The sequence below is a fragment of the Phyllopteryx taeniolatus genome, chromosome 1 (genome assembly GCF_024500385.1).
Source record: "Phyllopteryx taeniolatus isolate TA_2022b chromosome 1, UOR_Ptae_1.2, whole genome shotgun sequence".
NCBI lineage: Eukaryota > Metazoa > Chordata > Actinopteri > Syngnathiformes > Syngnathidae > Phyllopteryx > Phyllopteryx taeniolatus.
Window position 1 is genome coordinate 10,785,294 of NC_084502.1, and position 26,972 is coordinate 10,812,265.

At 41.5% G+C, this 26,972-nt stretch overlaps 3 protein-coding genes across 18 annotated transcripts in view; 2 read left to right on the forward strand and 1 right to left on the reverse strand.

The window, feature by feature from the left end:
- Positions 1-13,159, forward strand: LOC133476656 (double-strand-break repair protein rad21-like protein 1). Of its 14 annotated transcripts, XM_061770408.1 has the most exons (16): positions 32-109; positions 197-275; positions 370-417; positions 815-1,136; positions 1,222-1,348; positions 1,680-1,779; positions 2,108-2,184; positions 2,925-3,032; positions 3,174-3,275; positions 3,353-3,469; positions 5,622-5,845; positions 5,939-6,008; positions 6,094-6,209; positions 6,276-6,365; positions 10,699-10,776; positions 12,417-13,159. In XM_061770408.1, the coding sequence occupies exons 4-16, from the start codon at positions 987-989 to the stop codon at positions 12,663-12,665; spliced, it is 1,608 nt and encodes a 535-aa protein (XP_061626392.1). In that variant the 5' UTR covers positions 32-109; positions 197-275; positions 370-417; positions 815-986; the 3' UTR covers positions 12,666-13,159. The 14 variants fall into 14 exon arrangements, with proteins under 14 accessions (XP_061626334.1, XP_061626327.1, XP_061626352.1 ...); XM_061770350.1 differs by having other exon boundaries at positions 1-275; positions 370-531; positions 798-1,136; XM_061770343.1 differs by having other exon boundaries at positions 1-275; positions 370-531.
- A 612-nt stretch (positions 13,160-13,771) lies between these two features.
- The window catches only part of LOC133476719 (syntaphilin), a 14,353-nt gene continuing 1,152 nt past the window's right edge, over positions 13,772-26,972 (forward strand). Inside the window, exons 1-6 of one of the 3 annotated variants that reach the window (XM_061770497.1) lie at positions 13,772-13,857; positions 14,240-14,416; positions 21,199-21,292; positions 21,398-21,529; positions 23,061-23,210; positions 23,435-26,730. In XM_061770497.1, the coding sequence (XP_061626481.1) occupies positions 21,243-21,292; positions 21,398-21,529; positions 23,061-23,210; positions 23,435-24,527 (1,425 nt within the window). In that variant the 5' untranslated portion in view covers positions 13,772-13,857; positions 14,240-14,416; positions 21,199-21,242 and the 3' untranslated portion in view covers positions 24,528-26,730. The other 2 variants (XM_061770506.1, XM_061770487.1) reach the window with 2 other exon arrangements.
- Positions 26,731-26,972, reverse strand: part of LOC133476729 (peptidyl-prolyl cis-trans isomerase FKBP1A-like) — a 13,310-nt gene continuing 13,068 nt past the window's right edge. The window contains exon 5 of the mRNA XM_061770515.1: positions 26,731-26,972. This exon is cut by the window's right edge and continues 336 nt beyond it. The gene's annotated coding sequence lies outside the window, so the exon portion shown is untranslated.

The window sequence follows — 26,972 nt, forward strand, 5'->3', positions numbered from 1 at the left end:
AGAAGCGCGAATTTCAAGTAATTAACTAACGATTTGTGGCAGCTGGTGTAATTAATGGCTGGTTCAATGGCTGGTTCAATGGCTGCTTAAACTGTAAATTGATACAAACGTAAGGTTTTACCCTTTGGTACCGTGTCCAAAATTGTTGGTTAACACTGGACTTTCCTGTGTCAAACTCCTCGGAAATGCAGCGAAGCTACCAATGTCGACGTCAACTTTTGCTGTCACATTCGCCGCCTGAACTCCGTAGTTTAACATAACGTGGACACAAGCAAGTAATTAATTTATTTAGTAAATGTTTTTGTTATAGGTGACAATATTAATACAAAAAGACTTTTTTTTTTTTTTTTCCTCCTCCCTTCTTCACAGGTTGCTAGGTTACGCGGCTGTCACTTGCTGGATATCAAAAAGCAGGATGTACAAAATATATATTTTCAGCTATATTTGGGATAAAAGTTAAATAACTTTTGAGCTTTTTTGTGGTAGGCATACCTGGTGTAATTAATTTCCGTTTCTAAGTCTGCTTAAACAGTAAGTGTATATAAATTCAGAATCTCATCTCTTTGGAAAAGTGTCCAAAATTGGCGGTAAACACTGGGCTCCCTGTGTGCAACTCCTCACCAACAAAGCTAGTTACCGAACTTTTTGTATGTTTATCTTAGGTTGGTAGGTTATTTGACTGTCTCTAGCCGGATGTCAAAAAGTGGGACGTACAAAACTGTAATATTTTTTTGTTTGTTCGATTTTTGTTAACTGGTGGAATTAATTGTTGTTTCTATGTCTGCTTAAACTGTAAGTTTATATAACTTTACAGTTTGACCTCTTCGGAAGCGTGTCAAAAATTGGTGGTCAACCCTGGGCTTTCTGTGTCAAACTCCTCACCAATGCAACTTGCTACAAGCATCAACATTTTCTACCACATTTGCCACCTGAACTCTATAATTTAACTTTACAACTGTGGAGACAAGAAGTTAATTTTCAGGAAGATGCTCAACTGTTGGACGCCCCTCTCGAACAAGTGGGAAACTCTCAACAAAATCTGGTTATCAGTGCACTGGAAGCATAAGGTCACCAAGGCCCATGTTATTGACTGCAATTTGGATACCGCAATAGAAGATATAATATCTTCTCCACAGGTGAACAATTCGAAAGCACCAATTTCATACGCCCCAAAAAATGCACCACAAGTACTGTATGAAATTTGTCATACTGTATTTACAGATTATTGGTCTGCGAATCTCTGGATCTCTGCTCCTTGGAGCTGCTCAGATCTTTTCCAGAAAAGCAAAATATCTCCTTACAGACTGCAGTCATGCCTTGGATAAGCTCAAACTGTCGTTCCGGCCAGGTAACACAGTTTACCTAACACATAAGGCAGTGTCAATAGTTTTTCATCATCTTTTGAGTGTGATCTTTGTTTGACTGAAATGTGGCAACTTTTTGGAATTGAATTTTGCTGTGAGGATGGGGGAAAAAAAACCATTTCAAATAAATCAACATCGGTTGCAAAGTGTGTTATTGTACTCAATAATTGGGGGACACGGAGGTGATTAATTCAATAATGTTAAGGGACAGGATAGATATTTTCTGCTACAAAATGTTCTGTTAGTTCTTTCCTGTCAAATAAAGTGTTTAAGATTTTGGCATCTGCTTCAATGTAACATTCTTTTTCATTCTAGAAGCTCCAGAGGAGAAAAATGATTTGTCTTATGAAGGCCTTGAGTCCACGTTAAAAGAAATCCCTTTGAGCGAAGATTTTTTTTTCTTGCCTCACTCAAGGTACCTTCTGATGTCTTCTATCCATTATTTCTGCACTTCACATGTCCTTGATGCACAACAAGCTCAAAGGCACAGTTAGGGTGATTCATATACTGTAGCTAAACTTTTATTATATTATTTTTAACTTTTATTTATTTATTTATAAACTTTTTAAGTAAAACACTTGAGCACAGTTCAAATGTCATCCTACACCTGATTGATAAGAGTTTGAATTGTAAAAGAAGGCTGAATGTTAAGTTCCTCGGTTATGTGTCTGAACAAGTTCATAAGTATACTATTTTAATATTATGACTGTATTTATTATCCGTTTGGTTTTTCTTTCCACCAGTGACTTCAACATGCCTATAGAATGCTTCTCTCAACACCAAAGTCTTCCACAGGAAATCACAATGAATGAATATACAGGTAACCATTTGCAGAAATGGAAGCATCCAATTAACGTATAACCTTTGCAATATGGTTGGGTCAGTGTTTCCCCAACCTTTATTGAGCCAAGGCACGTATTTGACATAGGAAAAATAATTATGATCTCATCTCAATTTACTCACAAATTTACTTAGTCTGAAATATGGGCCATTTTAGCTGCTAATCTGTTGCATGAATTGCAACAGGTGGACACACAGGTTAATTGTACCGTCTGCTATCGAGTGAAAGAACACTTAATTGTTCTTCGTTTCACTATATTTCGCAGCCATAGATAAATTATTTGTAAGAGAAAAAAGTAAAATTGGCTAATCTCCCACATTACACCTGACGATCTCTCAAGGCACATACATTTCCTGCGGCACAGTAGTTGAGAATCACTGGTTTATATAGCTTTTTTTCAATGTTTGTCATATTAAGTATATAGTTTCAGTTCACTTAGAATGTGACTTAAATCTTATTCATTGGTGTTGATCAACTACAAAAAAACAATAGTGCCAGTTTTCAATGCAACAAAGCTATTCACTAATATACAAAATCTACAAGTAGTATTCCCCCAAAAGCCACTCAAGCCTTACTGCCGTTAAGTGCATTTCTGTTTAAACTCCAGATAGCTGTATTTTATTTTATTTTTTTAATTTATTTATTTATTTATTTTCATTTTTTTTGTTATGTAGATATTTGTCATTTTTTTGGACTACTCTCTTTGTGATTGGCATTAGATATGTCCCAGTGCCACAAGGTTGGTCACCTGGATATCAGCTTGGAGATTCTGGGTCAACCACAGGACTCGTTTGGCGATGAGGGCGCTGGATTGGATAGATGTCTCGGTGGGTCTCGTAAAATGATCTGAACAAAAGTATTCTATGGCTCTATTTTTCATTAAACTATGTATTAGCTTAAATGTATTTTTGTACCAATCAATTCATCTTGATCCTCTCATTTACAATGATTGTTTTTTGATCCCACAGACTTTCTGATAAACAGCAGCACTCATCCGGACTTCACTAACATCAGCCCAGTAGGAATTCCAAATGAGATGCCCGAAAACTCTTCAATCAACAACCAGCATGGTAAAAACAGAGTACCTAGACATTTTTTATTTAGCCTTCATTGCATATGTAAAAATGGGTATAAACTCCAGGTCAAGATATTCCATCTGGTTGTTCTTCAGATGTAAACAGAAGAGATCCTACAGAGGAAGAGTCCCTGAATCAGTCCAGTCACGAGCAGCCAACGTTTGTCCTTCTGCCTGTGCCTGACACTTGTAGGCACAACCAAACAACTTTGTTTCTTTGTCTCTTAGTGTACAGTACATTATTCAAAGACCTACTGTATACAACGCAAGGAATTATCTGAGCCCAAACATGCAATAATTGGATGATCTAACTAGCCACTGACAGACAGTTTGTTCGCAAATACAGAATGAATGGCCTTGGATTTACAAAAACATTTTTGTATGTTGGCATTGGCTTTAAGCCACAGCTCGAGGACAATTGCTTAAGAACGTACTCACTGTAGGCCATTTCAACCATGCCAGCCCCTCCCTGTCCTAGCCCCTGTTGGACTCTGCTGACACTCCTCTTAAAGCATCAATTCATTATACAACACTGCATTCCGACGATTTTTCTGACTTTGTGGATTAGTTGTAATTCTTCAGTTCATTTCTATTGTGTGGATGACATGGTAAATTGCACAGGCATTATAATTATTCATAGTCATCATTTAGTTCTAGTTTGCATGGTGGCAGTTATCTTGTATAACGGTCAAGAGGGACAATCACATTACCGAATGATAGGTCTCCATTGGGCGGGCATGTTTAAGACTCAATTATTTTTAGTCATTGTATTTTTGATTACAGTACCAATCGTGCCAGGCCACGGTCTACCACTTCCCTTCCACGTATGCCAGTGGAAGGGAAGTTAACTTCCTTAACAAACTTAAAGGTTCCATATTTTGCCAAACCAAATTTTTCTACTATTTGGGATGTAATATTGTCTCTTTGGTGCCTCAGTAAATATGTAAACTATGAATTAAAATCGTCCACACGTTCCTGAGTTCCAGACGGTTTTCTGCAGAGAGGCCTGAAATCAGGTCATTCGAATTTTTCGTTATCTACGTCACTAGCGAAGGTCTCTGCCTACTTCTCCGCTCCCGAGCCAGCGCTGTCAACATAAACACGTGTGCTCTCACAAGTGGGTCTTCTACAGGGAGGCAACCAACCAGAGGAAAAGGGGCGGTCTTAGCCAAAAATGGACAAAGCGAATACAAAACTGGGTTGAACAGAAGTACTGTAATTTCTCATTTAATGCGCATTTTTTTCCCCAAAAAATTGTCAAAAGTCAATAGTGTGCATTATACATGGGTATAGGGGAAAATGGGAAAACAAAAAAACCTTCATTTGATCAATGTTTGCTGCCATCTAGTGGTTCTGAAAAAGCTGCACACTTTCATTCCAATATGCCATCGCCACCTAGAGGTTATGAAAAAGGTCTACACTTTCATTCTAGTATGCCAACGCCACCTAGAGGTTAAAAAGGTGTAGCCTACAATTTCATTCCAATATGACACAGGTACATACGCCTGCATATTTGTACAGTTGTACTCACAAGTTTATATATACCCAGGCAGAATTTTTATATATATATATATATATATATATATATATTTACAAGTATGACTGAACAACAACCATCATTAATTTCTTTATGGTTATGTTTTGTTTACTGACAATGCTTTTTCTCAAATGCTTTACAGTTTAATTTGAATCCCATTAAAGTCAAATTAAATGTGCTCGCCTAGTCCTTTATGTTTTCTTTAAATTGTATCCATCTTACAAGTTCTGCCTGGGTAATCAAACATATGAGCACAACTGTGTGTTTTCTCATTTAGTAAATAAAAGTAGGGCTGTGAATTTCAAAATAAGAGATAATAATGATCAGAGCAGTGATTCTCAACCTTTGTCGTGAAGCATATTAGTGTGCCGTGAGAGATGATCAGCTGTGCTGCAAAAAAAAATTTACAAAAATTACTCAATTGGTAAGAAACTTCAATAATCTGTTCATACATTATATGTATGCCTTGAACATATAGTGACAGGCAGAAATATTAAATGCTCTTTCACAGGATGACAAAAGGTACAATTAACCTGTGTATCGGTCATTATTTTTCTAAGGTCAAATCTGTGCTGCTGCTCAAAAAGGTTGGGAAACACTGCATCATACACCTCACACTAGCCAAGTGTACTGTACTTTAGATGTCAAGTCAGCCCAAGCATGGTTGAAATCGTCTGTTAGTGCACATTAAGAAAAGAAAGTGTTTATTTAACAGAGCTAACAGCTCATGTCTGTCTGTCAGTGAATATTTGGGTAAAAGATCAAATGTATAAAATGTGACATGACGCATTCACATCTCCTCAGCAAGCGGGAATAAGAGAAGGAGAAAGCGAAAGTTGATCGTGGACCAAATGACAAGTCTGAGTGACAAAGTCATGCGGAAGCAGCTCAGCGACGACTCAGATCTGCTTGCCACCATAATGATGGCTCCCCCCACTCGGCAGCTCATGTGCTGGAAAGAAAACGGAACTGCAGTCAAGCTGCTGGCACGGCCGTGCTCTAATGTTATCCCGTCAGAGATTGAGGAGGTACACTGAAAGCGCTGTCGTCCCCAATCAACTCATAAAAATACGTGATTAAAATGTATGATGTCATTGTTGAATGCCTATTTCCTTTGACAGGCTTTTCCTAAGGATGTTATCCGGGTGACGTATGAGGAGGTGGCGGTCATGCAACAAGATGACTGTGAAGGTAGGATGCTGTGTATTTGCACACACAACCGTCTGCCTTTTGCAGTTTTTTTCGGTTCTGTTCTACAAGCTCTATATCCTGTCAGCTCACAGCAACATGAGTCCACTCAGCACAGAAAGCCTCAAGGATTCCTCCACAGAACACAAGCTCACAGATGTTCTTTATTCCAGTGACAACCAAAGTGACTTGGAGATCACACTCGTAAGCCCAACTATTTCTGTTGTGGCGCATCATACGCATTTATCATATATACTGTGTGTCTGTCAGGATGAACACATATTGGACCGGAGTTATCCAGAGCTTCCATCAGAGGACTCCATGTTTGTCCATCCGTCTCACAAGGAGAAGCACAGTCAGGTGGCTTACATTTTTTTCATTCCAATCATTCCAATTTAGATTGCATACTGCAATAGCTCAAAGGGTGGCAGTAGCTCAGTCTGAAAGGACATTGGAGTCCCAGGACACAGGTTCAACTGCCACTATGGATAAAATGTAAAAATGGCAACTAGTTGTTGGAGAATCTGCTTTTTGGCTACTGTCGAGGTGCCCTTGACCAAGGCATTGTCCCCACCAACCCTACTCAAGTGGTGCAGCACTCTTTGCGGACCTCTTTCAGTCTGAATCTTTCCTTACATGCCTGCATGTGTGTGACCTTGTTCTTTGTGTGGGGTGTGCAACACAAAGTATACATCTGAGTGGGAGTTGACTTTCACCTTGAGGGATACACAATTCTTTTTTTTCGGCTTGTCCCGTTAGGAGTCGCCACAACGTAGCATCCTTTTCCATGTGAGCCTATCTCCTGCATCCTCCTCTGTAACACCAACTGCCCTCATGCCATCCCTTACTACATCTATCAACCTTCTCTTAGGTCTTCCTCTAGCACTCTTGCTGAGCAGCTCCATCCTCATCCTCCTTCTACCAAAATATTCACTATCGTTCCTGTGGACGTGTCCAAACCTTCAAAATCTGCTCACTATCTTTGTCTTTGTCTCCAAAACATCCAACCTCTGCTGTTCCGCTTAGTTAATTTTTTTAATCATATCTGACCTGGGCACTCCTAGTTATAATTGTAGTTGTACTTATACTATTTGTTCTAATAATAGTTTTAATTTAAAATAAATAAATATATATTTTGGCAGCGCAGTGGGCGACTGGTTAGCACATCTGCCTCACAGTTCTGAGGACCTGGTTTCAAATCCGGCCTTGCCTGCGTGGAGTTTGCGTGTTCGCCCCATGCCTGTGTGGGTTTTCTCTGGGTACTCCTGTTTCCTCCCACATTCCAAAAACATGCAAACAACTCTGCCTCTAGACCAAAGATAGCTGGGATAGGCTCCAGCACGCCTATGACCCTAGTGAGGATAATATATACAGTTAACCCCCAGCCTCTTCTCAGAAATTCTTATCTTTGTGGTATTTTTAATACAGCAAGATCATTACGACATTGCCCTTGGAATAAATTACTTGGAGGATTTGATTTAGAGAAATATGCATATACTGTACTGCACATGTGCAGAAGACTCTCCCTAACTTCCACTAACAATCCAGGCTACCCCCCAGCATACAACTGCAGATCAGAGTCTCTTAGGCTAACCTCTGGAGTCCCTCAGGGATCAATATTGGGCCCCCTTTTATTTAGTCTTTATATCAACGATTTGCCCACTGTTTGCTCTGAAGCAGAGTGCGTAATGTATGCAGACGACACAGTTTTCTTTGTTCATGGTCGCTCCAAAGATACTGTTTCTGCTAAACTCACTAATACAATGTCCTGTGTCACAACTTGGTTGCAGGAGTGCTGTCTACAGCTAAACGTTTCTAAAACTGTAGGCATGTATTTCACTAAAACAAATAGAGTATCACCTGACCCCGGCATACTTGTTAATGGAGAAAAAGCCCATATTGACAAATTGTATAAAAATATCAAATTAAACCTCGCAAATTTTCGTGCAATTCGGAATGAAATGTCAACTGAAGCTGCAAAAATTTACCTGCATTCGATGATTCTTAGTCACTTTAACTATTGCATAACCAGTTGGCCCCAGCTCCTCTGGCTGAGCTCATCAGCCAAAGAAACAGCTCTGAGCGTGTCACTCGAGGCTCTGTCAGAGGTGACTGTCTCATTCCTCTGCGCAGGAGCACTTTCAGTAAGTCAGCCTGGTCAGTGAGGAGCGCTGGTGAGTGGAACTCGGTACCTGAGGAGGTTAAACTGCTTACAACATACAAGGCCTTCACAAAAAAACTGAAAATGTGGCTAGTTAACACCTATAGCTGCCAACACTAAAAGACAAGTATGTTATGTTGTCTTTTTGTTATGATCAAAAAAATTATGGTTTTATTCTCTCTTAATAGTATAGTTTGATTATGTATCCTGTATTATATTGTCTTGTAGATGTATTTTACTGCTTTTTTACATCATGGCCAGGGGACTACAGATGAAAACTAGCCTTCTGGCTAATTCTGGCTTTTTTAACCATGTGTACTTCATGTGTTTTATGAAATTGCATTGTCCCCTTTCAAAAATAAACTGATAAACTGAAACAAAATGTTAGTGTCTCAGTGGAGATGTATTACTTCAACATACACTATATTGCCAAAAGTATTCACTCAACTGCCTTGATTCTATGAATTTACAGTAAGTGACATCCCATTCTTAATCCATAGGGTTTAATATTACATTGGTCCACCCTCTGCAATTATAACAATTTAAGATCTTCTGGAAAGGATTTCCATAAGGTTTAGAAGTGTGTTTATGGGAATTTGTGAGGTGACACACTGCTGTTGGATGTGAAGGCCTGGCTCTCAGTCTACGCTCTAATTCATCCAAAATTGTTCTAAAGGGTTGAGGTCAGTCAATTTCATCCACACCAAACTCTCAATGTCTTTATGAACCTTGATTTGTGCACTGATGCACAGTCATGTTGGAACAGGAAGGGGTCATCTCCAAACTGTTCCCTCAAAGTTGGAAATGTCCAAACTATTTGCCCCTGAGCGCCACTGAAAGGAACTCTGAATACTTCAGCATGTCTTTATGTCCCCAAAATTGTTCTCTGTCAATTGACTGTCTGTTGTCGTACTAGAGCGGCTCCAACTACCGGAGACAAATTCCTTGTGTTTTTTGGACATACTTGGCAAATAAAGATGATTCTGTTTCTGATACCAAGAGATTTTGGACAGTCAAACAGTTTGGAGATTAGCGCTTTCTGTTCCAACATGGTACGGTGGACAACTGGTTAAGCTTCTGCCTCACAGTTCTGAGGATCGTGTTCAATCCCTGGCCAAGCCTGTGTGGAGTTTGCATGTTCTCCCCATGCCTGAGTGGGTTTTCTCCGGGCACTCTTGTTTCCTCCCACATCCCAAAAACATGCGTGGTAGGTTAATTGACAACTCTAAATTTCCCGTAGGTGTGAATGTGAGTGCAAATGGTTGTTTGTTTGGATGTGCCCTGCGATTGGCTGGCAACCAGTTCAGGGTGTACCCCGCCTCCTGCCCGATGATAGCTTGGATAGGCTCCAGCACGCCCGCGACCCTAGTGAGGAGAAGCGGCTCAGAAATGGATGGATGTTCCAACATGTCTGTGCAGCAATGCACAAAGCAAGGTCCATAAAGACATGGATGAGTACATTTGGGATGGATGACTGGGGCATGGTGGATGACTGGTTAGCACATCTGCCTCACACTTCTGAGGGTTCAAATCTCCGGGCACTCCGGTTTCCTCCCACGTCCCAAAAACATGCATGGTAGGTTGATTGAAGACTTTAAATTGCCCTTAGGTGTGAATGTGTGCGTGAATGGTTGTTTGTTTACATGTGCCCTGCGATTGGCTGGCGACCAGTTCAGGGTGTACCCCACCTCTCGCCCGAAGATAGCTAGGATAGGCTTCAGCACACCCGCGACCCTTGTGAGGATAAAACAGTACAGAAAATGGATGGATGGATGGACTTGACTGGCCTGGACAGAGTCCTCCCCCCAACCTTTGGGTTTTTGAGTGGACAGTGAGCCAGGCGTTCTTGTCCAACATCAGTGTGTGACCTCACAAATATGCTCCTGGAAGAATGGGCCCAATTCCCATAAACTCACTCCTAAACCTTGTTGAAAGCCTTCCCACAAGAATTGAAGCTGTTATAGCTGCAAAGGGTAGACCAACATCATATTAAATCCTATGGGTTTAGAATGGGATATCACTTAAAATCATATGCGAGTCAGCGCAGGTGAGAAAATACTTGTGGCAAGATGGTCTACTTCCTTGACAACAATCACTACTTTCTTATTAGTCAGTGCTTTGGCACCATGTTAGGGCATTTTAGGGTGTTTTAGACAGAGCCCAAAAATACATAGAGGGTAATTTATTTATTTATCCCCGCAACAACTAGCATATATTAGGTTCCACAGGAAAAATGTGAATGGGTGAATAGTGTACCACGATATGAATATAATGTAACACTCAAAACCCTTATAATAGCTTTTATGACCATACACAAACACATAGGGAACAGTTTGAGAGGGATGAGCCATGAAGGGCTCTCGGAATATGATGGGGCGTTACCCTTTTCAATTTCAGCTGCCTGTGCAGAAGTATTAATGATGGGCGGCTCACTGTAAGGATTGCTGCAGCAGATGGTCACTGTAAACTTGTCCCACCCCTCCCTGGTGGTTGAGTTGGCACGAGCTAACACGATCACTTTGTAATTTGCAGTCTTTGCTGGGCAGCCAAAACTTAGGGGAGCTGCAAACGATCAACAAACGAGCACACAGGCTCCTGAAATTCCTACAGGTAAGTATCTAAAAATAAAGTGGTTTTTATTAATGCTATATTTACCTTTTCCTTAACACTGTATTTCCTCAAATCGTGGTCTCGGTTTTAATGAACTAAATACCTCAATTAATCGCTGAGTGTGTAATCCATTTGAATAGATAAAAGCCACACCTCAAATCGATCCATTCATCTAACCCATAACGAATGCCTTACTACCCTAAAAGATGCCTGCTACTCTCTTCAGTTAAATACATAAACACCGCTGGCCACTATATGAGGAAATACAGTATATCAAAACTCATATACTGGTTATGATTTCCCTCAAAGGTCCATTTCATTATGAGTGTGAAAATCATGTATAATCACACGATCATATGTATACACAACTGCCCATGCCCCTACATTTCATTATTACAGTTAGCCCTCGCCATATCGTAGTTCACTTTTAATGGTCTCTCTGTCTTTTTAAATCATACATACAGTATCTAATTTCATTTTGTGGAATTTTTTGCTATGTCGCAGGACTTGATCACATAGACTGTCACTGCAGAGGCACGTAGCAGTATGCGCGAGCCAGGAGGAAAGAATGCGTTAAATAAAGACAAAATTCCGTCAACTTGCAAAGCAGAAATGGCTTACAAAATTGCATGTCCACAGACGCCAGTGCACTTTCAATCGCTTAATTGAGTCAACGTTAACAAAATAAACGCGCAACAAGTACATTCATATACTCAACTGACACCCAGAGGCAATTGACACTGGCTAACGGTAGCCACGACACTTAATAGCCCGCCGCTATCCTGAGCCAACAACAGCCAACTTTAGACTCCTTCACTGACTGCCTCGTCACTCAACAGGCCAGGCTCCCCCTTTTAAAATCACACACATTCTGTCACAGATACTACAGTGTTGAACATGAGGATGTTGACCCCAAGTGCACAAAAATAATACCAGCACCTCACATGCGTATTTCGTCTTTAAAATAAATATATTGTCGATGCTTTGCATATTTTCATCTATCACGTGGGATTCTGGATTATAACCCCTGGGATAAACATGGGACTACTCGTATTATGTATTGTTAAAAACAAATTGAGTTTGCATTAAGTCATGATAGTGACAACCAAAGGGATAGTACTGATCAATTTATAATAAGAAAAAAAAAATGCTTATAATTCAGTGGTGCCTTGAGATACTAGTGCCTTGACTTTCAAGTTTTTTTAGATATGACCTATTGCATGGTCGTGTTTTTTAATTTATTATTATTATTTAATTTATCGTGAGATACGAGCAAAAAAAGTTCCAAAAATTTAAATGTTTTTGCGAGGCAGGAAAGGCTTAATTGCATTTCTATACATTTCAATGGGGAAATTTTTTTTTTTGCGTTACAAGCATAATCACGGCACAAATGAAACTTGTATCTCAAGGCACCATAGTATCTGTGAAAAGTGGAAAAACAAAGTTGCAACCTTGACACTGATTTTCAGCCAAAATGAAAAGACAAGTCTGTTTAAAAAGAATGAAGTTGACTCACTTGATTTGCTTTCGTGGGGCGCAAATAATGATTTGACGGGCTGGATCTGGCCACTGGGCTGCGAGTTTGACACCTTTGCAGTATGTAACACAGCTAAGGGGTGGTGTGTGTGTGTGTGTGGCAGTGTTGCAGTGACACCTCGTTCTGCCTGGGTGCACTCTGCTCAGGACACACCTGCTTGCAGATGGCCAGAGCGTTCCAGTGTCTCCTTTTCCTGCAGAAGGAACGGGCCGTCAGTCTGCACCAGAGTGAACCATACCAGGACATCTTTTTCACCGCTGGTCCTGAATTCTTCACGCTGGAAAAGAAGAAGCCAAACGGAGTGTTAGAAAGCAAGTTGCCAATGGGGTTCATGAACGGGTTACAGTCTTGATTCTGGAGGAAGACTGGTTAAATAATACAATTGTAAGAAAACTATTGTTCATCTATGCCTTCCAGAGGAACAAGCGTTTTGGTGGATTTCAAGTGGAACACAATTTTGGTTTATTTTTTATTGTAAGTCATATTAGGGGGAAAAGAGCACTTTCATGTGAATGACAAGATTAACAGCAGTTCTGTTGTTTGGATGTTAATATTCGTTGATATTGTTGCTTCAAAATGTTGATGCTTCTGGTGTTTTAAAAGCTGCAAAAAGTGTATAAAGCTTTAAGCTATTCACAATTCGCCATTAAATTATTGTTCGGACATGAATGGAACGAGTAGCATTCAGGTTTGTTGTATTGTTCTTTGGATAAAAATCTGTCTAATCCATGTATGGATATGGGTGGTTGTGACTTCCTTGCTGGTTGGCTTCCACTCCTCTGTTGAGAATGGATGAATAAAACGGGCAATATTGAGTAACGGGCAATATTGTACCTGGTAAAGTAATTAAGTAGTTGCCGTTGCTTCCTCTAATCGTTAGTTACTTACGCGGCATCATTGGTTCGTAACAAGCACGACCACTAGTGACTTGAAGGATCAGCTGCTCATCTCGTCAAATTCATATTAAGGACCACTTAATTACTGTGACATAGAGGAAAAAGACAATACACAGAAAATTTAAAAACATGCAAACAGTCACGGCGTTACTTTTCAAATCAAGTAATCAGTAAAGTAACTTAAGTTTTAAGCTTAAGTAATCAGTAAAGTAATTTTTCAGTTAATTTTTCAAGGTAACCATGGCAACTCTGTTGAGCACGCACACCACTGAAACACTCGTCGTACAAATGAAACACTCCGCACACACACACAAATGAAATGTGTGTAAAACACGCAGAGTACTTAAACGCGCTCACGAACGTGCCTCGACACACACACACGGGCACGTGCACACATTGACCCTAAGTAGTGCTCAAGCACCTGTACCTGACCTGGATTAAAGTGCCTTTTTTCTTCTGTAATATTAAAAAAAAAAAAAAAGTTAATAAAAAAAAAATAATACCCTCTCCGTCATCAGTCTTACCCAAAGTGTTTTGATGTTTGAGCTGCGTTTGAGAATTGTAAATATGCTTCCACGTTAATTTGGGGTTAATCAAAGGCACTTGATGGCAGGTGTGTGCTGACCCCCATTTAACGGAAGCTTGAAGGTGACTGCTTACTGCTAAACATGAGACGGTGTGTGCACTTGTGCGACCATGTTATCTTAGTTGTTGTTTTTAACTTCCCCTTTAATGTATGTTTTTCAATTGAGTTGTACAGGTTAAAGGTTAACGAATAGTTGTTGTTTTTAAATGATTTACGGTCTGATTTTTTTTTTTTTTTGTAGACCAAAAAAACATTTGCGTATCCTTTTTTTATATCTGCTACAGCCTCCCTTCGCTTTGTTAACAGGTGTATTATTTACTACATTGTAGTCGTAGAATGTGTGAGAGCATTTGGGTCGTGTAGAAGCGGTCCTTTTTTAAATCCTGAACGTACGTCCCTGATGGCCTCCCCTCCCGTTTCCGCCTCCCCTGCTGTCTCTTTAAGAGGCATCGACGTCGCAGTGGACTCACTCGATGTGGGCGCTTCATGGCTGCAGGATGCGCTCGGATCCGCATCGGCTGCGTCTTCTCGCCCCGATGCCAGCGACGCGCCAGCTGCAGCCTCGCTGTCGTCGTTGTCGTCCGCGTGAGCCGCACGCTCTGCTCCGAGGCTTCTGACACGGTGAGACGCCATAACGACAGCCGACGGCCGGCTGACCGCTTTGTAGGACACCTCTGCGGGACTTATTAGTCAGCCTTTTCCCCTCCTTCACTTCGTGTGCTATGTGCCCGTTACTGTGTTTCACCACTTTATTCCGAGTCTATGCAATGATGTTTGACCTAATCGCCGCTTTTGGTGCACTTTTGTGCCAGCTGCTCGCCTCCGCATCAACAATCACGCGCGCACTTACGTAACATTGCTTACGTATTTGTCTCCATGAACGCCGTGATCACCTGTTGGTGGGTGATGCTGCTGCTCTGTCTATGTACAACCCCAATTCCGATGAAGTTGGGACGTTGTGTTAAACATTAAATACAAACCGAATACAATGATTTCTAGATTTACTTGAATACACTACGAAGACAAGATATTTCATGTTCAAAATGATCAACTTGATTGTTTTTAGCGAATAATCATAAACTTAGAATTTAATGGCTGCAACAGGTTCCAAAAAAGGTGGGACAGGGTCATGTTTACCACTGTGTTACATCACCTTTTCTTTTAACAACATTCAATAAAAGTTTGGGAACTGAGGACACTAATTGTTGAAGCTTTGTACGTGGAATTCTTTCCCATTCTTGCTTGATGTACAGCTTCAGCTGTTCAACAGTCCGGGGTCTCCGTTGTTGTATTTTACGCTTCATAATGCGCCACACATTTTCAATGGGAGACAGGTCTGGACTGCAGGCAGGCCAGTCTAGTACCCGCACGCTTTTACTACGGAGCCATGCTGTTGTAACACGTGCAGAATGTGGTTTGGCATTGTCTTGCTGAAATAAGCACGGGTGTCCATGAAAAAGATGTTGCTTGGATGGCAGCATATGTTTGTCCAAAACCTGTATGTACTTTCCAGCATTAATGGTGCCTCCCATGCCATTGGCACTAACACAGCCCCGTACCATCACAGATGCTGGCTTTTGAACTTTGAGTCCATAACAGTCCAGATGGTTCTTTTCCTCTTTGGCCCGGAGGACACGACGTCCACAATTTCCAAAAACAATTTGAAATGTGGACTCGTCGGACCACAGAACACTTTTCCACTTTGCATCAGTCTATCAGAGAAGGCGGCAGCATTTCTGGGTGTTGTTGATAAATGGCTTTTGCTTTGCAAGTGTTCCTGAGGCCATGTGGTGATATCCTTTACACATTGATGTCGGATTTTGATGCAGTGCCGCCTGAGGGATCGAAGGTCACGGGCATTCAATGTTGGTTTTCGGCCTTGCCGTTTACATGCAGTGATTTCTCCAGATTCTCTGAACCTTTTGATGATATTATGGACTGTAGATGATGAAATCCCTAAATTATTTGCAATTGTACATTGAGGAACATTGTCCTTGAACTGTTCGACTATTTTCTCACGCACTTGTTCACAAAGAGGTGAACCTCCCCCCATCTTTGCTTGTGAATGACTGAGCAATTCAGGTAAGCTCCTTTTTATATCCAATCATGGCACCCACCTGTCCCCAATTAGCCTGTTCACCTGTAGGATGTTCCAAACAGGTGTTTGATGAGCATTCCTCAACTTTCTGTCCTTTTTGCCACCTGTCCCAGCTTTTTTGGAACGTGTTGCAGCCATAAAATTCTAAGTTAATGATTTTTTTGCTAAAAACAAGAAGGTTTATCAGTTTGAACATTAAATATCTTGTCTTTGTAGTGTATTCAATTAAATATAGGTTGAACATGATTTGCAAATCATTGTATTCTGTTTTTATTTGTTTAACACAACGTCCCAACTTCATTGGATTGGGTTGCATGTGTGTGCCTTCTCGATCAGTGTTTCCCAACCTCTATTGAGCCACGTGCATTTTGCATGAGGAAAAAAACTTCATGGCACCCCACCACAGAAAAATGTAGCAAAAAGTATGAATACCGAAATAATGATGCTCGTCTCAATTTACTTACAAATTGACTTACTCAGTGAGAAATTTCTTCCTGTTTAATTAAACGCAAAGCTGATATACTCATGAATTACCATGACTTATTCCATCCATCCATCCATTTTGTGCACCGCTTATCCTCACTAGGGTCACGGTATGCTGGAGCCCATCCCAGCGAACTGTGCGCGAGAGGCTGGGTACACCCTCAACTGGTCGCCAGCCAATCGCAGGACACATATAGACGAACAACCATCCGCTTTCACATTCAAACCTACGGGCAATTTAGAGTCTTCAGTTAACCTAGCGTGCATGTTTTTGCGAGGTGGGAGGAAACCGAAGTCCCCGGAGAAAACACACTCCAAACAGGCGAGGCTGGATTGGACCCCGGGTCCTCACAACTGTAAGGCAGACTTGCTATCCAGTCGTCCACCGTGCTGGCCCATGACTTATTCTCTTGTGTAAATGGTAACAAGGTTATTGTACCTTTTGCCAGGTAGTGTAAGAACATTGCATTGTTCCACCTGTCACTATGTAATTAATGAATAATACATAAATTTTCGGACAAATTAGGTGAAACTGCATTAGTTTCCATGGGACGCCAATACACTCATGGCAGCCTGGTTGGGAATCACTGCTCTTGGTTAGAGGATTCCAAAATGTAGTCCACGACCATAGCTTGCGCGTCCGCAAAATAAATTGCAATAATGTGGGGCCAGGCAGGCAATAAAGCAAACATAATAAACTAATGACTCCTCCCTGGTTTGAGCCAATTAAAACTATTGCGACATACCACATAAATCTTGACATCTGTTACAAATGCAGCCTTTGAGGAAAAAAAAATGAATAAATAAAAAAAATAAAACAGAAGGCATGTCAGTCCAAGAATAAAGTCTTATTTTTAGGGAGAATATGAAAATTTATACAGCTCTTTGTTAGGAGAATAAAGGTGTCTTTTCCAGAATAAAAGTAATATTACAAGACTAATGTGGGAGGTTTTTGTTTTTTTATTTCTATTTTTTTTATTTATTTACCTGAAATACTGGATGTAGGTACACATGTAGGTGTGCCTATAAAAGAATGAGTACTCCCTTTCTTACAGTGCTGTGAAAAAGTATTGGCCAAATTCTTATAATTTTGCATAGTTTCCCCACTTTAATGCTTAAGATATAGAAATATAACCCAAGTGAACATAAAATGCTGTTTTTAAATGGTGATTTCATTTATTAAGGAAAAAAACTATTCAAAGTTACTTGGCCCTGTGTGAAAAGTAATGCCCCTAAGAACCTAAGAACTGGTTGGGCCATCCTCAGCAGCAACAACTGATATCAAGCGTTTTCTATAACTGGCAATGAGTCTTTTACATCTCATTGGAGATATTTTGGCCCAAAAATGTAGGGTTTTCCAGCATGAATGGTTTTTTTTTTTAAGATCATACCATGGCATTTCAATGGGATTCAAGTTTGAACTTTGAGTAGGCTACTCCAAAACTTTCATTTTGTTTTTTTTAAGCCATTCAGAAGTTGTCTCCCTGGTGTGTTTTGGATCGTTATCCAGCTGCAGAACCCAAGTGCGCTTCAGCTTGAGGTCACAAACTGATGGCTGTACATTGTCCTTCAGGGTTTTCTTTTAAGGAGCAAAATTCATGGTTCCATCAATCACAGCAAGTTGGCTTTTGCCTGGGAACTCTGCCATGGATGCCATTTTTGCTTCCTTATTGTTGTGTCATGAACACTGACCTTAACTGAGGTAAGGGAGGCCTGCAGTTCTTTAGAAGTGGTCCTGAGTTCCATTGTGGCCTCCTTGAGTAATCATTGCTGTTCTCTTGGGGTAATCTTTGTAGGCCGGTCACTCCTGGAAAGGTTCACCACTGTTCCATGTTTTCTCTATGTGCGGATAATGTCTCTTCCTATGGTTCGCTGGAATCCTAAAGCTTTAGAAATGGCTTTTGTAACCCTTTTCAGATGGATAGATGTCACTTACTTTATTTCTGTCGGGACAGATTCTGTTTAAGTGATTTCTTGATTGAACGGGTCAGAAGTAATCAGGCTTGGGTATGTTCAGTGAAAATTAACCAAAAATGGTTTAACAAGGGGGGGTAGTTACTTTTTCACACAGGGGCAGGTAACTTAGAACTTTTGTTTCCTTAATAAATGAAATCACCATTTAAAAACAGCATTTTAAGTTCACTTGGGTTATACTTGTCTTACATTTACATTTGGTTGATGATCTTAGACATTAAAGTGGGGAAACTATGCAAAAACGTAAGAATTCGAAGGGCGCCAATAATTTCTCACGACACTGTAGTAGTAGTCTTAATGCAGCCCTATGGGGGGGCACAACTCATTGCAAACTGTAGGCCGGGCCCAAGCCCGGATAAATGCAGAGGGTTGCGTCAGGAAGGGCATCCGGCTTAAAACTTTGCCAAACAAATATGAGTGTTCATCCAAAGAATTCCATACCGGATCGGTCGTAGCCCGGGTTAACAACCTCCGCCACCGGCGCCGTCAACCTGCAGGCCGCCGGTGGAAATTCAGCTACTCTGGGTCGAAGTCGAAGAGGTGGAAAGCGGGTTCTTCAGCAGAAAGAGAAGAGGAAAGCACAGAGCCTAGAACTGAATGTGGGGACTTTGACAGGAAAATCTCGGGAGTTGGTTGACATGATGATTAGGAGAAAGGTTGATATAGTGTGTGTCCAGGAGACCAGGTGGAAAGGCAGTAAGTCTAGAAGTTTAGGGGCAGGGTTTAAACTATTTTACCATGGTGTAGATGGCAAGAGAAATGGAGTTGGGGTTATTGTAAAAGAAGAGTTGGCTAAGAATATCTTGGAGGTGAAAAGAGTATCAGATCGAGTGATGAGGCTGGAACTTGAAATTGAGGTTATGTATAATGTGATTAGTGGCTATGCCCCACAGGTAGGATGTGACCTAGAGGTGAAAGAGAAATTCTGGAAGGAGCTAGACGAAGTAGTTCTGAGCATCCCAGACAGAGAGAGATTGTTGTTCAATAGATTCTAGTGCGTGAGAAGCTGCTTGAGGAATGGAGGAAAAGTGTGCTGGTGCCCATTTTTAAGAACAAGGGTGATGTGCAGAGCTGTGGGAACTATAGAGGAATAAAGTTGATGAGCCACACAATGAAGTTATGGGAAAGATTAGTGGAGGCTTGACTCAGGACAGAAGTGAGTATTTGCGAGCAACAGTAGGGTTTCATGCCAAGAAAGAGTACCACAGATGCATTATTTGCCTTGAGGATATTGATGGAAAGGTACAGAGAAGGTCAGAAGGAGCTACATTGTGTCTTTGTAGATCGAGAGAAAGCCTATGACAGAGTACCCAGAGAGGAACTGTGGTACTGCATGCGGAAGTCTGGAGTGGCAGAGAAGTTAGAATAATACAGGACATGTACGAAGGTGTGCTGTAGGTGTGACAGATGCATTTAAGGTGGAGGTGGGACTGCATCAGGGATCAGCCCTGAGCCCTTTCCGGTTTGCCGTGTTGATGGATAGGCTGACAGATGCGGTTAGACTGGAATCCTCGTGGACCATGATGTTTGCAGATGACATTGTGATCTGCAGTGAAAGCAGGGAGCAGGTGGAGGAACAGTTAGAAAGATGGAGGTATGCACTGGAAAGCAGAGGAATGAAGATTAGCCGTAGTAAAACAGAATATATGTGCATGAATGAGAGGGTGGTGGGGGAAGAGTGAAGCTACAGGGAGAAGAGATAGCAAGGGTGGAGGACTTGAAATACTTGGGGTCAACCGTCCAGAGCAATGGTGAGTGTGGTCAGGAAGTGAAGAAACGGGTCCAAACAGGTTGGAACGGTTGGAGGAAAGTGTCAGGTGTTTTATGTGACAGAAGAGTCTCTGCTAGGATGAAGGGCAAAGTTTATAAAACAGTGGTGAGGCCACCAGCCATGATGTACGGATTAGAGACAGTGGCACTGAAGAGACGACAGGAAGCAGAGCTGGAGGTGGCGGAAATGAAGATGTTGAGGTTCTCTCTCGGAGTGACCAGGTTGGATCAAATTAGAAATGAGCTCATCAGAGGGACAGCCGAGGTTCGATGTTTTGGAGACAAAGTTAGAGAGAGCAGACTTCGATGGTTTGGACACGTCCAGAGGAGAAATAGTGAGTATATTGGTGGAAAGATGATGAGGATGGAGCTGCCAGGCAAGAGAGCGAGAGGAAGACCAAAGAGAAGGTTGGTAGATGTAGTGAGGGAAGACATGAGGGCAGTTGGTGGTCGAGAGGAGGAGGCAGGAGATAGGCTGACATGGAAAAGGATGACGCGCTGTGGCGACCCCTAAAGGGACAAGCCCAAAGGAAAAGAAGAAGACTGTTGTAGTCTTTAATGTCACTGTGATCTATCACATAAATCTGACATCCTACATAAACAAAGTTGTTTTTTGGTTTATTTTTAGAACAAAAGACTTATTACAGGAATAAAGTTCTATTTTTTTTTTTTTTTTTTTTTAAATAACGACACTTTTTTGGGGGGGGGGGAGAATGTCGTCTTATTGGGGAGAAAAGTGTCTTTTCTGGAATAAAAGGCATGATATGAAAATAAAGTTGTATTTTTGTCATTCACATTTTAAAATATGACTTTAATATAATAAGATTGCAGCCTTATCTTGGAAAAATACAATTTTATTCTCATAAGATTACCACTGTTCATCCCGACAAACTATATCTATATAAAGTTTTTGTGCGCCCTGCTGCCTCTGCAAAGTAAAGCGTAAATAGGATCATCGAAACAATAATAATGGACAAACAGTGCATAGAAAGCACAGAAGACCTCCAAGCATACGTTCACGTGTTGTGCAATCAATTAAAATGTGTTTGTGTGTGTGTGTGCTGCTGCTGCTGTTCAGAGTCTTGCTGGAAGGACTCTGTGCCTCCCTCACTTGAGGCAAGCATGTCCGTAACGCTCACCCCAAGCAGGAAGCCTTCATTAGGTCAGCGCAGGTAGGTCACGTCCCTCTCGCACTTTCTCAATTGCTTTTTAGAAATAATGTTTAGGACACATCAGCTCAATGACTCCCCCCCGCCCCCCCCCACAAACACACCAAGGCGCTCGGCAGGAACGAGTGGCAGCAGTGGACGATGCACCCATAGTGACATGTCCAGCACCAGCAACTACCCGCTGAAGATCAAGACGACAGAGGGAAGTCTCACCCCTCAGATGCATGCCAGTACTTCGAGGTACAAAGACGCTCATAAAAATAGCTTCTGCACGATGTAATGCGTAACAGTGGCAGGCCATGCATTTGGCACCTGGGATTTACCCGGCTTAATTCACCTCTTAAAACCTGCTACTATTGTGTCGCAATTATAGAAACCATCAATACTATACAAAAATGCAATTTAGCAGCATGCAACTGTGTCACGTACATCTTCTGGATCAATTTTCACATCAATATTCATCTAATAACAAAACAAATTCAAACGGTGGCAGGAACCCGGGATTACAAAATCTTGGCAAATCGAGGTAACGTTTCCCATTGAAATGAATTGAAATGCAATTAATCCAATCAACCCCAAAACCAAGTTTATATATATATATGTATATGTGTTTTTTTTTTAACTTTTAGAAATAAGTGAAAACACACTGTTTTATGAGGAAGTAACATTGTGTGTTCGCTGGTCCTTTTACCTTAAAGTACAGTGGAACCTTGTTTTTGTTAGGGTTAGGCTGATACTGTGATTCCACCTGACAGCGACAATATATAAAGTCTGACTAAATACCACCACTTTATAGTTTAGTAAATTCCTTTTTCCACACCGGAATTTGAATGAATTTGGTGTCCATTTCTGCCGATGAAAAAGGGGTGCTCCAAAGGCAGTTAGGTATTTACCAATTGCTCCAAAATGATTGATATTATTGGAAATGACTGCCAGTTTCATTTTCTTGGGCAAAAAAAAAAAATACATAAAATCAACTTATGAGTGAAATCTGGACCTTTAAGACCCCATAGCTCCTTTTAATTAAATCATGCGAAAACCAGAACAATACTGTATTTAATACTTCACTCGAGGAAGTGCTGCACCCCGTACCGCAGCAACGTCTAACCATACTTACAATTGTCTGACAAAAATAAAGTCAACAGAAATACAGAGGAAACATCGTGTCAGGGCAGGTCTGAGGTGTAAACAGACGGGAAAATAGCCGATAAGTCCATCATGCAATGCGGCATTACGACACGTTTACAAGCCCTGCAAATGCATTGTGTGGGCGCTTGGTTCACACTGATGAAAACCGAGTGGACCAGCCAGTCAGAAGACAGAAAAATGCTGACGTTATTGTGGGCCAGCTAGCAAATTTAAAATGTGATTAGTTTAAAAAAAAAAAAAAAAAAAAAAAAAGTCCCATTGCTCCAAGTTCCGTGGGCCAGCAGTATTGATTGAGAAGGGCCAGGGCAGGTTAGATTGATATGGCAACACATCGAGGCTGAAATCCAATTGGACGAAAAAAATCTAACATCTCCACATATACAGTATGAACTGGAAGCAGTCCACCGTATTTTTTTTAAATTTTATTTTATTTTTTAAGATGACACCAATCATTGTTAGAGCCAACAACCTCAAACAATTCTCTACATTAGAAATAGACAAAACAAACAGCAACAATATTCCCAAAACTATAATGATAATAATAATTTATTTTATTTATAGGTGCCTTCCAAGCCACTCGACTAATAAATGTAACGGCATCTCGTGGCGTTTTCCTCCTCAGGCGTCAGGCAAAGCACACGGTGTGTAGTGACAACCATGGGATCAGGCCTCCCACTCCAGAGCAGTACCTCACACCTCTGCAGCAAAAAGAGGTGTGTATACGTCACCTGCGAGCCAGACTGAGGGACAACGTGGAGAGATTGCAACACAGGTAAATCTCAATTTGAACTCTCAGCAGCCCTGAACAGAAAAGAAACACAAACACGCAAAATGGTTGCGGCTGCCTTCGCCTCGATACGGTGCCGTTCAAAATTATTAGCAGGCGTGTTTAAAAGTGCGAGTAAAGTACCCTTGGAACACACATGGAACGGTCTGTTAAACATGGGTGGATGGACTCAAATAATGCATTTTCTATTTTCTTGGGTCTCACCACAGGGACTATGAAATAGATGAGTTGAGGACTCAGCTGTACAGGATGCAGGAAGACTGGATCGAAGAGGAATGCCACCGTGTGGAGGCCCAGTTAGCACTCAAAGAGGCCCGCAAGGAAATTCATCAGCTCCAAGAAGTGGTGGAGTCCGTGAGGTCCAACCTTGGTGTGCGGGAGCAAGACCCCCATCACAACCACAAGCCATACACGTCCCAGGACCCGAGGACCGGCGGGAAGTCTCGCTCCTGCGGCTGCTCTCCTGCCGGCACTTTGACCCGCAGCAGGCACAGGAGCGGCGAGGCCCTGCAGACCGAGTCAAGCCGAGCGCCGCGCCACCTGCTGCTGGAGGCGGCGCTCCCGTCGGAGCAGACGCCTCGACAGGGCCGCGTCAAGGGAACGGCGTCTCCCTCGCCCGCCTGTGACCTTCTTTGCCGAGGGGCCGCCGCGTTGCCTGTCTCGCACTCCTGCCACTCTCTGGGCGGAAGCTGCTACCTCCCTCATCATCACTTGTTCCTGCACTTACCTCAGGAGGAGCCCCCGGAAACGGTCGCCTCGACTCTGACTGCAGTCGCCGTCCCGAGTGCTCCGGCGGGGAGGAAGCCAGAGGTGCGCTCGCAGGCCTGCAGTCCGACCATGACCTGGCTTTCCTGCGAGGAAAACGGCGCAGAGGAGCTGAGTGTCATTTCTGCAGCGTCGGTGGACGCGAGCCCCGCGCAGCCCCTCGTCTTCCCGACGGCTTCACCTCCTCTGTCTCCTCTCGAGAATCCCCATGTGTGCCAACCCCGCCCCGCGGCTCCTCGGAGGCAGGAAGCTGCTGTCCTGGAGATGGAGGAGGACACCAAGGAAGAAGCAGGAAATGACGATTCGCTTCAGCCGTGCCACTGGAGCCCGTACTTTCTCGTGGATCTGTTGGCTTTGGCGGTGCCGGTGGTCCCAACTGTGGCGTGGCTGTGTCGGGGGGCGCCTCGGGACATCGTGCCCGTCTATCATATCGGGTCCTTGCTGAGAGGATGCTGCGCTGTGGCCCTGCACTCGCTCCGTCAAAGAGGCGCGGGCCAAGGACGCAGGCCGGCCAGCGTGAGTGGAACACCGATCTGAATTTGCATCTCAATCGATGATTAAAAAAAAAACAATCAGATTAATCAATTTTTAAAATTTGGATTCATCTTGATTAATCACAGGCGCCAAATATACCACACATAGTACCACATTTTGCTTTGAGATGGTATTTTAAACTTATGCTTTGAGGAAAAGAGAGTTCAGCAGTGCACTATATGCAAATTACCTTTTTTTTTTTCCCCCCCCAAAAATCCAATGGGGTGACTTTTGAAGCAAAATTTGCCGCCGAGCACACTAAATCGGAGTCTCCTCACTTATCTTTGCACCGGCGTAAACATTGACCTGATCACTGACCTCATAGCAACCTGCACTGCATTTTAGATATCCATCCGCGGTTAAGGATTAAAGGAGCGTGTGTGTGGTCAAAATAAATAGTGTGATTAATCTGAGTTAATACATGATTCATGCAAATTATTTTTTTTTGTGTGATTAATCATAAAATAACGCTTTAACTTTGACAGCCCTAATCTCAGTCCTCCTGCCTCCCTCAAATATACAGGTACTAACTATCCTTTGGATATGTTATTTTTGACACGCACCTGTAATATTCGGACACCTTTGTGGCAAAAATGTACGCACACAAACTGCTAAACATCATAAATCAATAACCTTTTTTATTTCCAACAGCTGTGTTGTGTGCGTGTACATTTTTAAGCCACGAAGGTTTCCAGACGAGGGTGCAAAATATGTAAGAGTATAAACGACACGAGGTCTAAAAATCATAGTAATGATCATAAAAGAAAAGAACATTTCCTGCTAAGTTGCATGCCACAAGCTGAAACACAGCCTAAATGATTGCCAAATCAATTTAAAAAAATAAAAATAAAAAAAAATTTAAAAAAAGAGAAATGTACACTAATGCCCGCGGAGGTATGAGGGTTAAATGGACAACAAATCTATTAGAGGCACAGCTATGACAATGACTTTTCTTCTCATTTGCTGGATTTTCCCTGTGGAATAAGATTGCAGCAAGTGCATGATGCATCTCTGAGCCGCCAGTCATGAAAACAAACCGTTGGTTGTACATGCATGACATCATAAACTATCAAGTGGAACCTCCAAAGTCAAACAATGCTCGTTGGGTATTTAAAATGTTAATTTACGAAGGACCGTGTTTACACACATTTTGACAAAATGGATATTTTTTTCCCCAATAGAGTAAGCACTTATTTTCCTGTTATCTGTAAAGAAAAAATATTATATATAGTACATATATGTATATATATGTTTGTTTTTTTCTGTCAAAAGCCTCCAAAGACATTACATCTGGGTTTTCCCAAATTGTTTAAAGGGATAGTAATCTTTATGTAAACTTCTGAATTTGAAGTAATGAAAAATTCTCTTAAAAAAAAAATCCCTCTCTCATTGTTATTTTGCAAATAGAAATAATTTGGGTAATCCTAATTGACCTACAATGGGAAAGGTTTAGTCTGATTTCATGTCAGACGGCGAGGAAGGGGGAAAAAAAGGGGTATTTCTTTTTCAACAGTGCATGTAAACATCTGGTTTCAAATGTAGTTTATCAAGTAAAATAAATAGTACGGTCGGGCAAATGATCATTCGTCGTGTATACAACCATCTTCTTTCGAGATAATTACATAACTTTCAGAAATGTAAAAAGCTTTACAAGGACTAAATGGTTGGCAACAAAAAAAGTGAGAGGACCTAACTTTTTCTTTTGCCATGAACTGCTTGACCAATGTGTGTGTGGACGTAAGGTTATATTGTGAGCCGCGACTGTTTGACTGCAAATGGTTTTGTCTAATGCATTTTTAAGAAAGCGTTTCAGGTCTATTTTTAAACTTTGTATATCTACGGACTGAATCATCGAGTATATTAATATAATCAGGACAACGGAGGATAACTTGAGGTCACAATTGACTAACTTTTCCCCAAATATTACAGACAAAAGGCTTTTTTTTCTGTGTCATTTAGCAAATCCTAAGCACGTAATTACAGTGATATACCGTGATGAGTTTAAGCCTTTTGAAAAAGAGTATAGTAAAATGTTTTTAATTTACTGTATATCTTAACCTGCAAATGTATCACTCCTTGAATCTGTAATATTACAAAAGCAATGAGACCTACTGACTGTACTCTTTTATTGTGAAGAGTAAGGAACAGAATGTAACATCCACAGCTTGTAACAACTCCTTGAAATAAACGCAATCACAAACTGCAATACATTTTCCCCACATTTTATTTTTTTTTCACAAGCAACCATCGAGACAAAAAGTGTCCAGCTGTGACTGTCTGAGCGCTAAAATCACATGGCGCTCATAAATAAGTGTTGCTGCCAACAACTGCGGAGACCTGGAGGCAGCTCCGTGTGCTTGATTCAATAACTCCAAGTGATGAGACATCCGTGTGTAATGTCATCCAATAGGTAACCGCCACAGCCATTCATGGAAATGGCTCCACATC

Coding starts and splice junctions, on each gene's coding strand:
- LOC133476656 (XM_061770350.1), top strand. CDS start 987: ATGCTCAACTGTTGGACGCCCCTCTCGAACAAGTGGGAAACTCTCAAC. Junction 6,366..10,698: donor ACAAGGAGAAGCACAGTCAG/GTGGCTTACATT, acceptor TGTAATTTGCAG/TCTTTGCTGGGCAGCCAAAA. Junction 10,777..12,416: donor GGCTCCTGAAATTCCTACAG/GTAAGTATCTAA, acceptor TGTGTGTGGCAG/TGTTGCAGTGACACCTCGTT.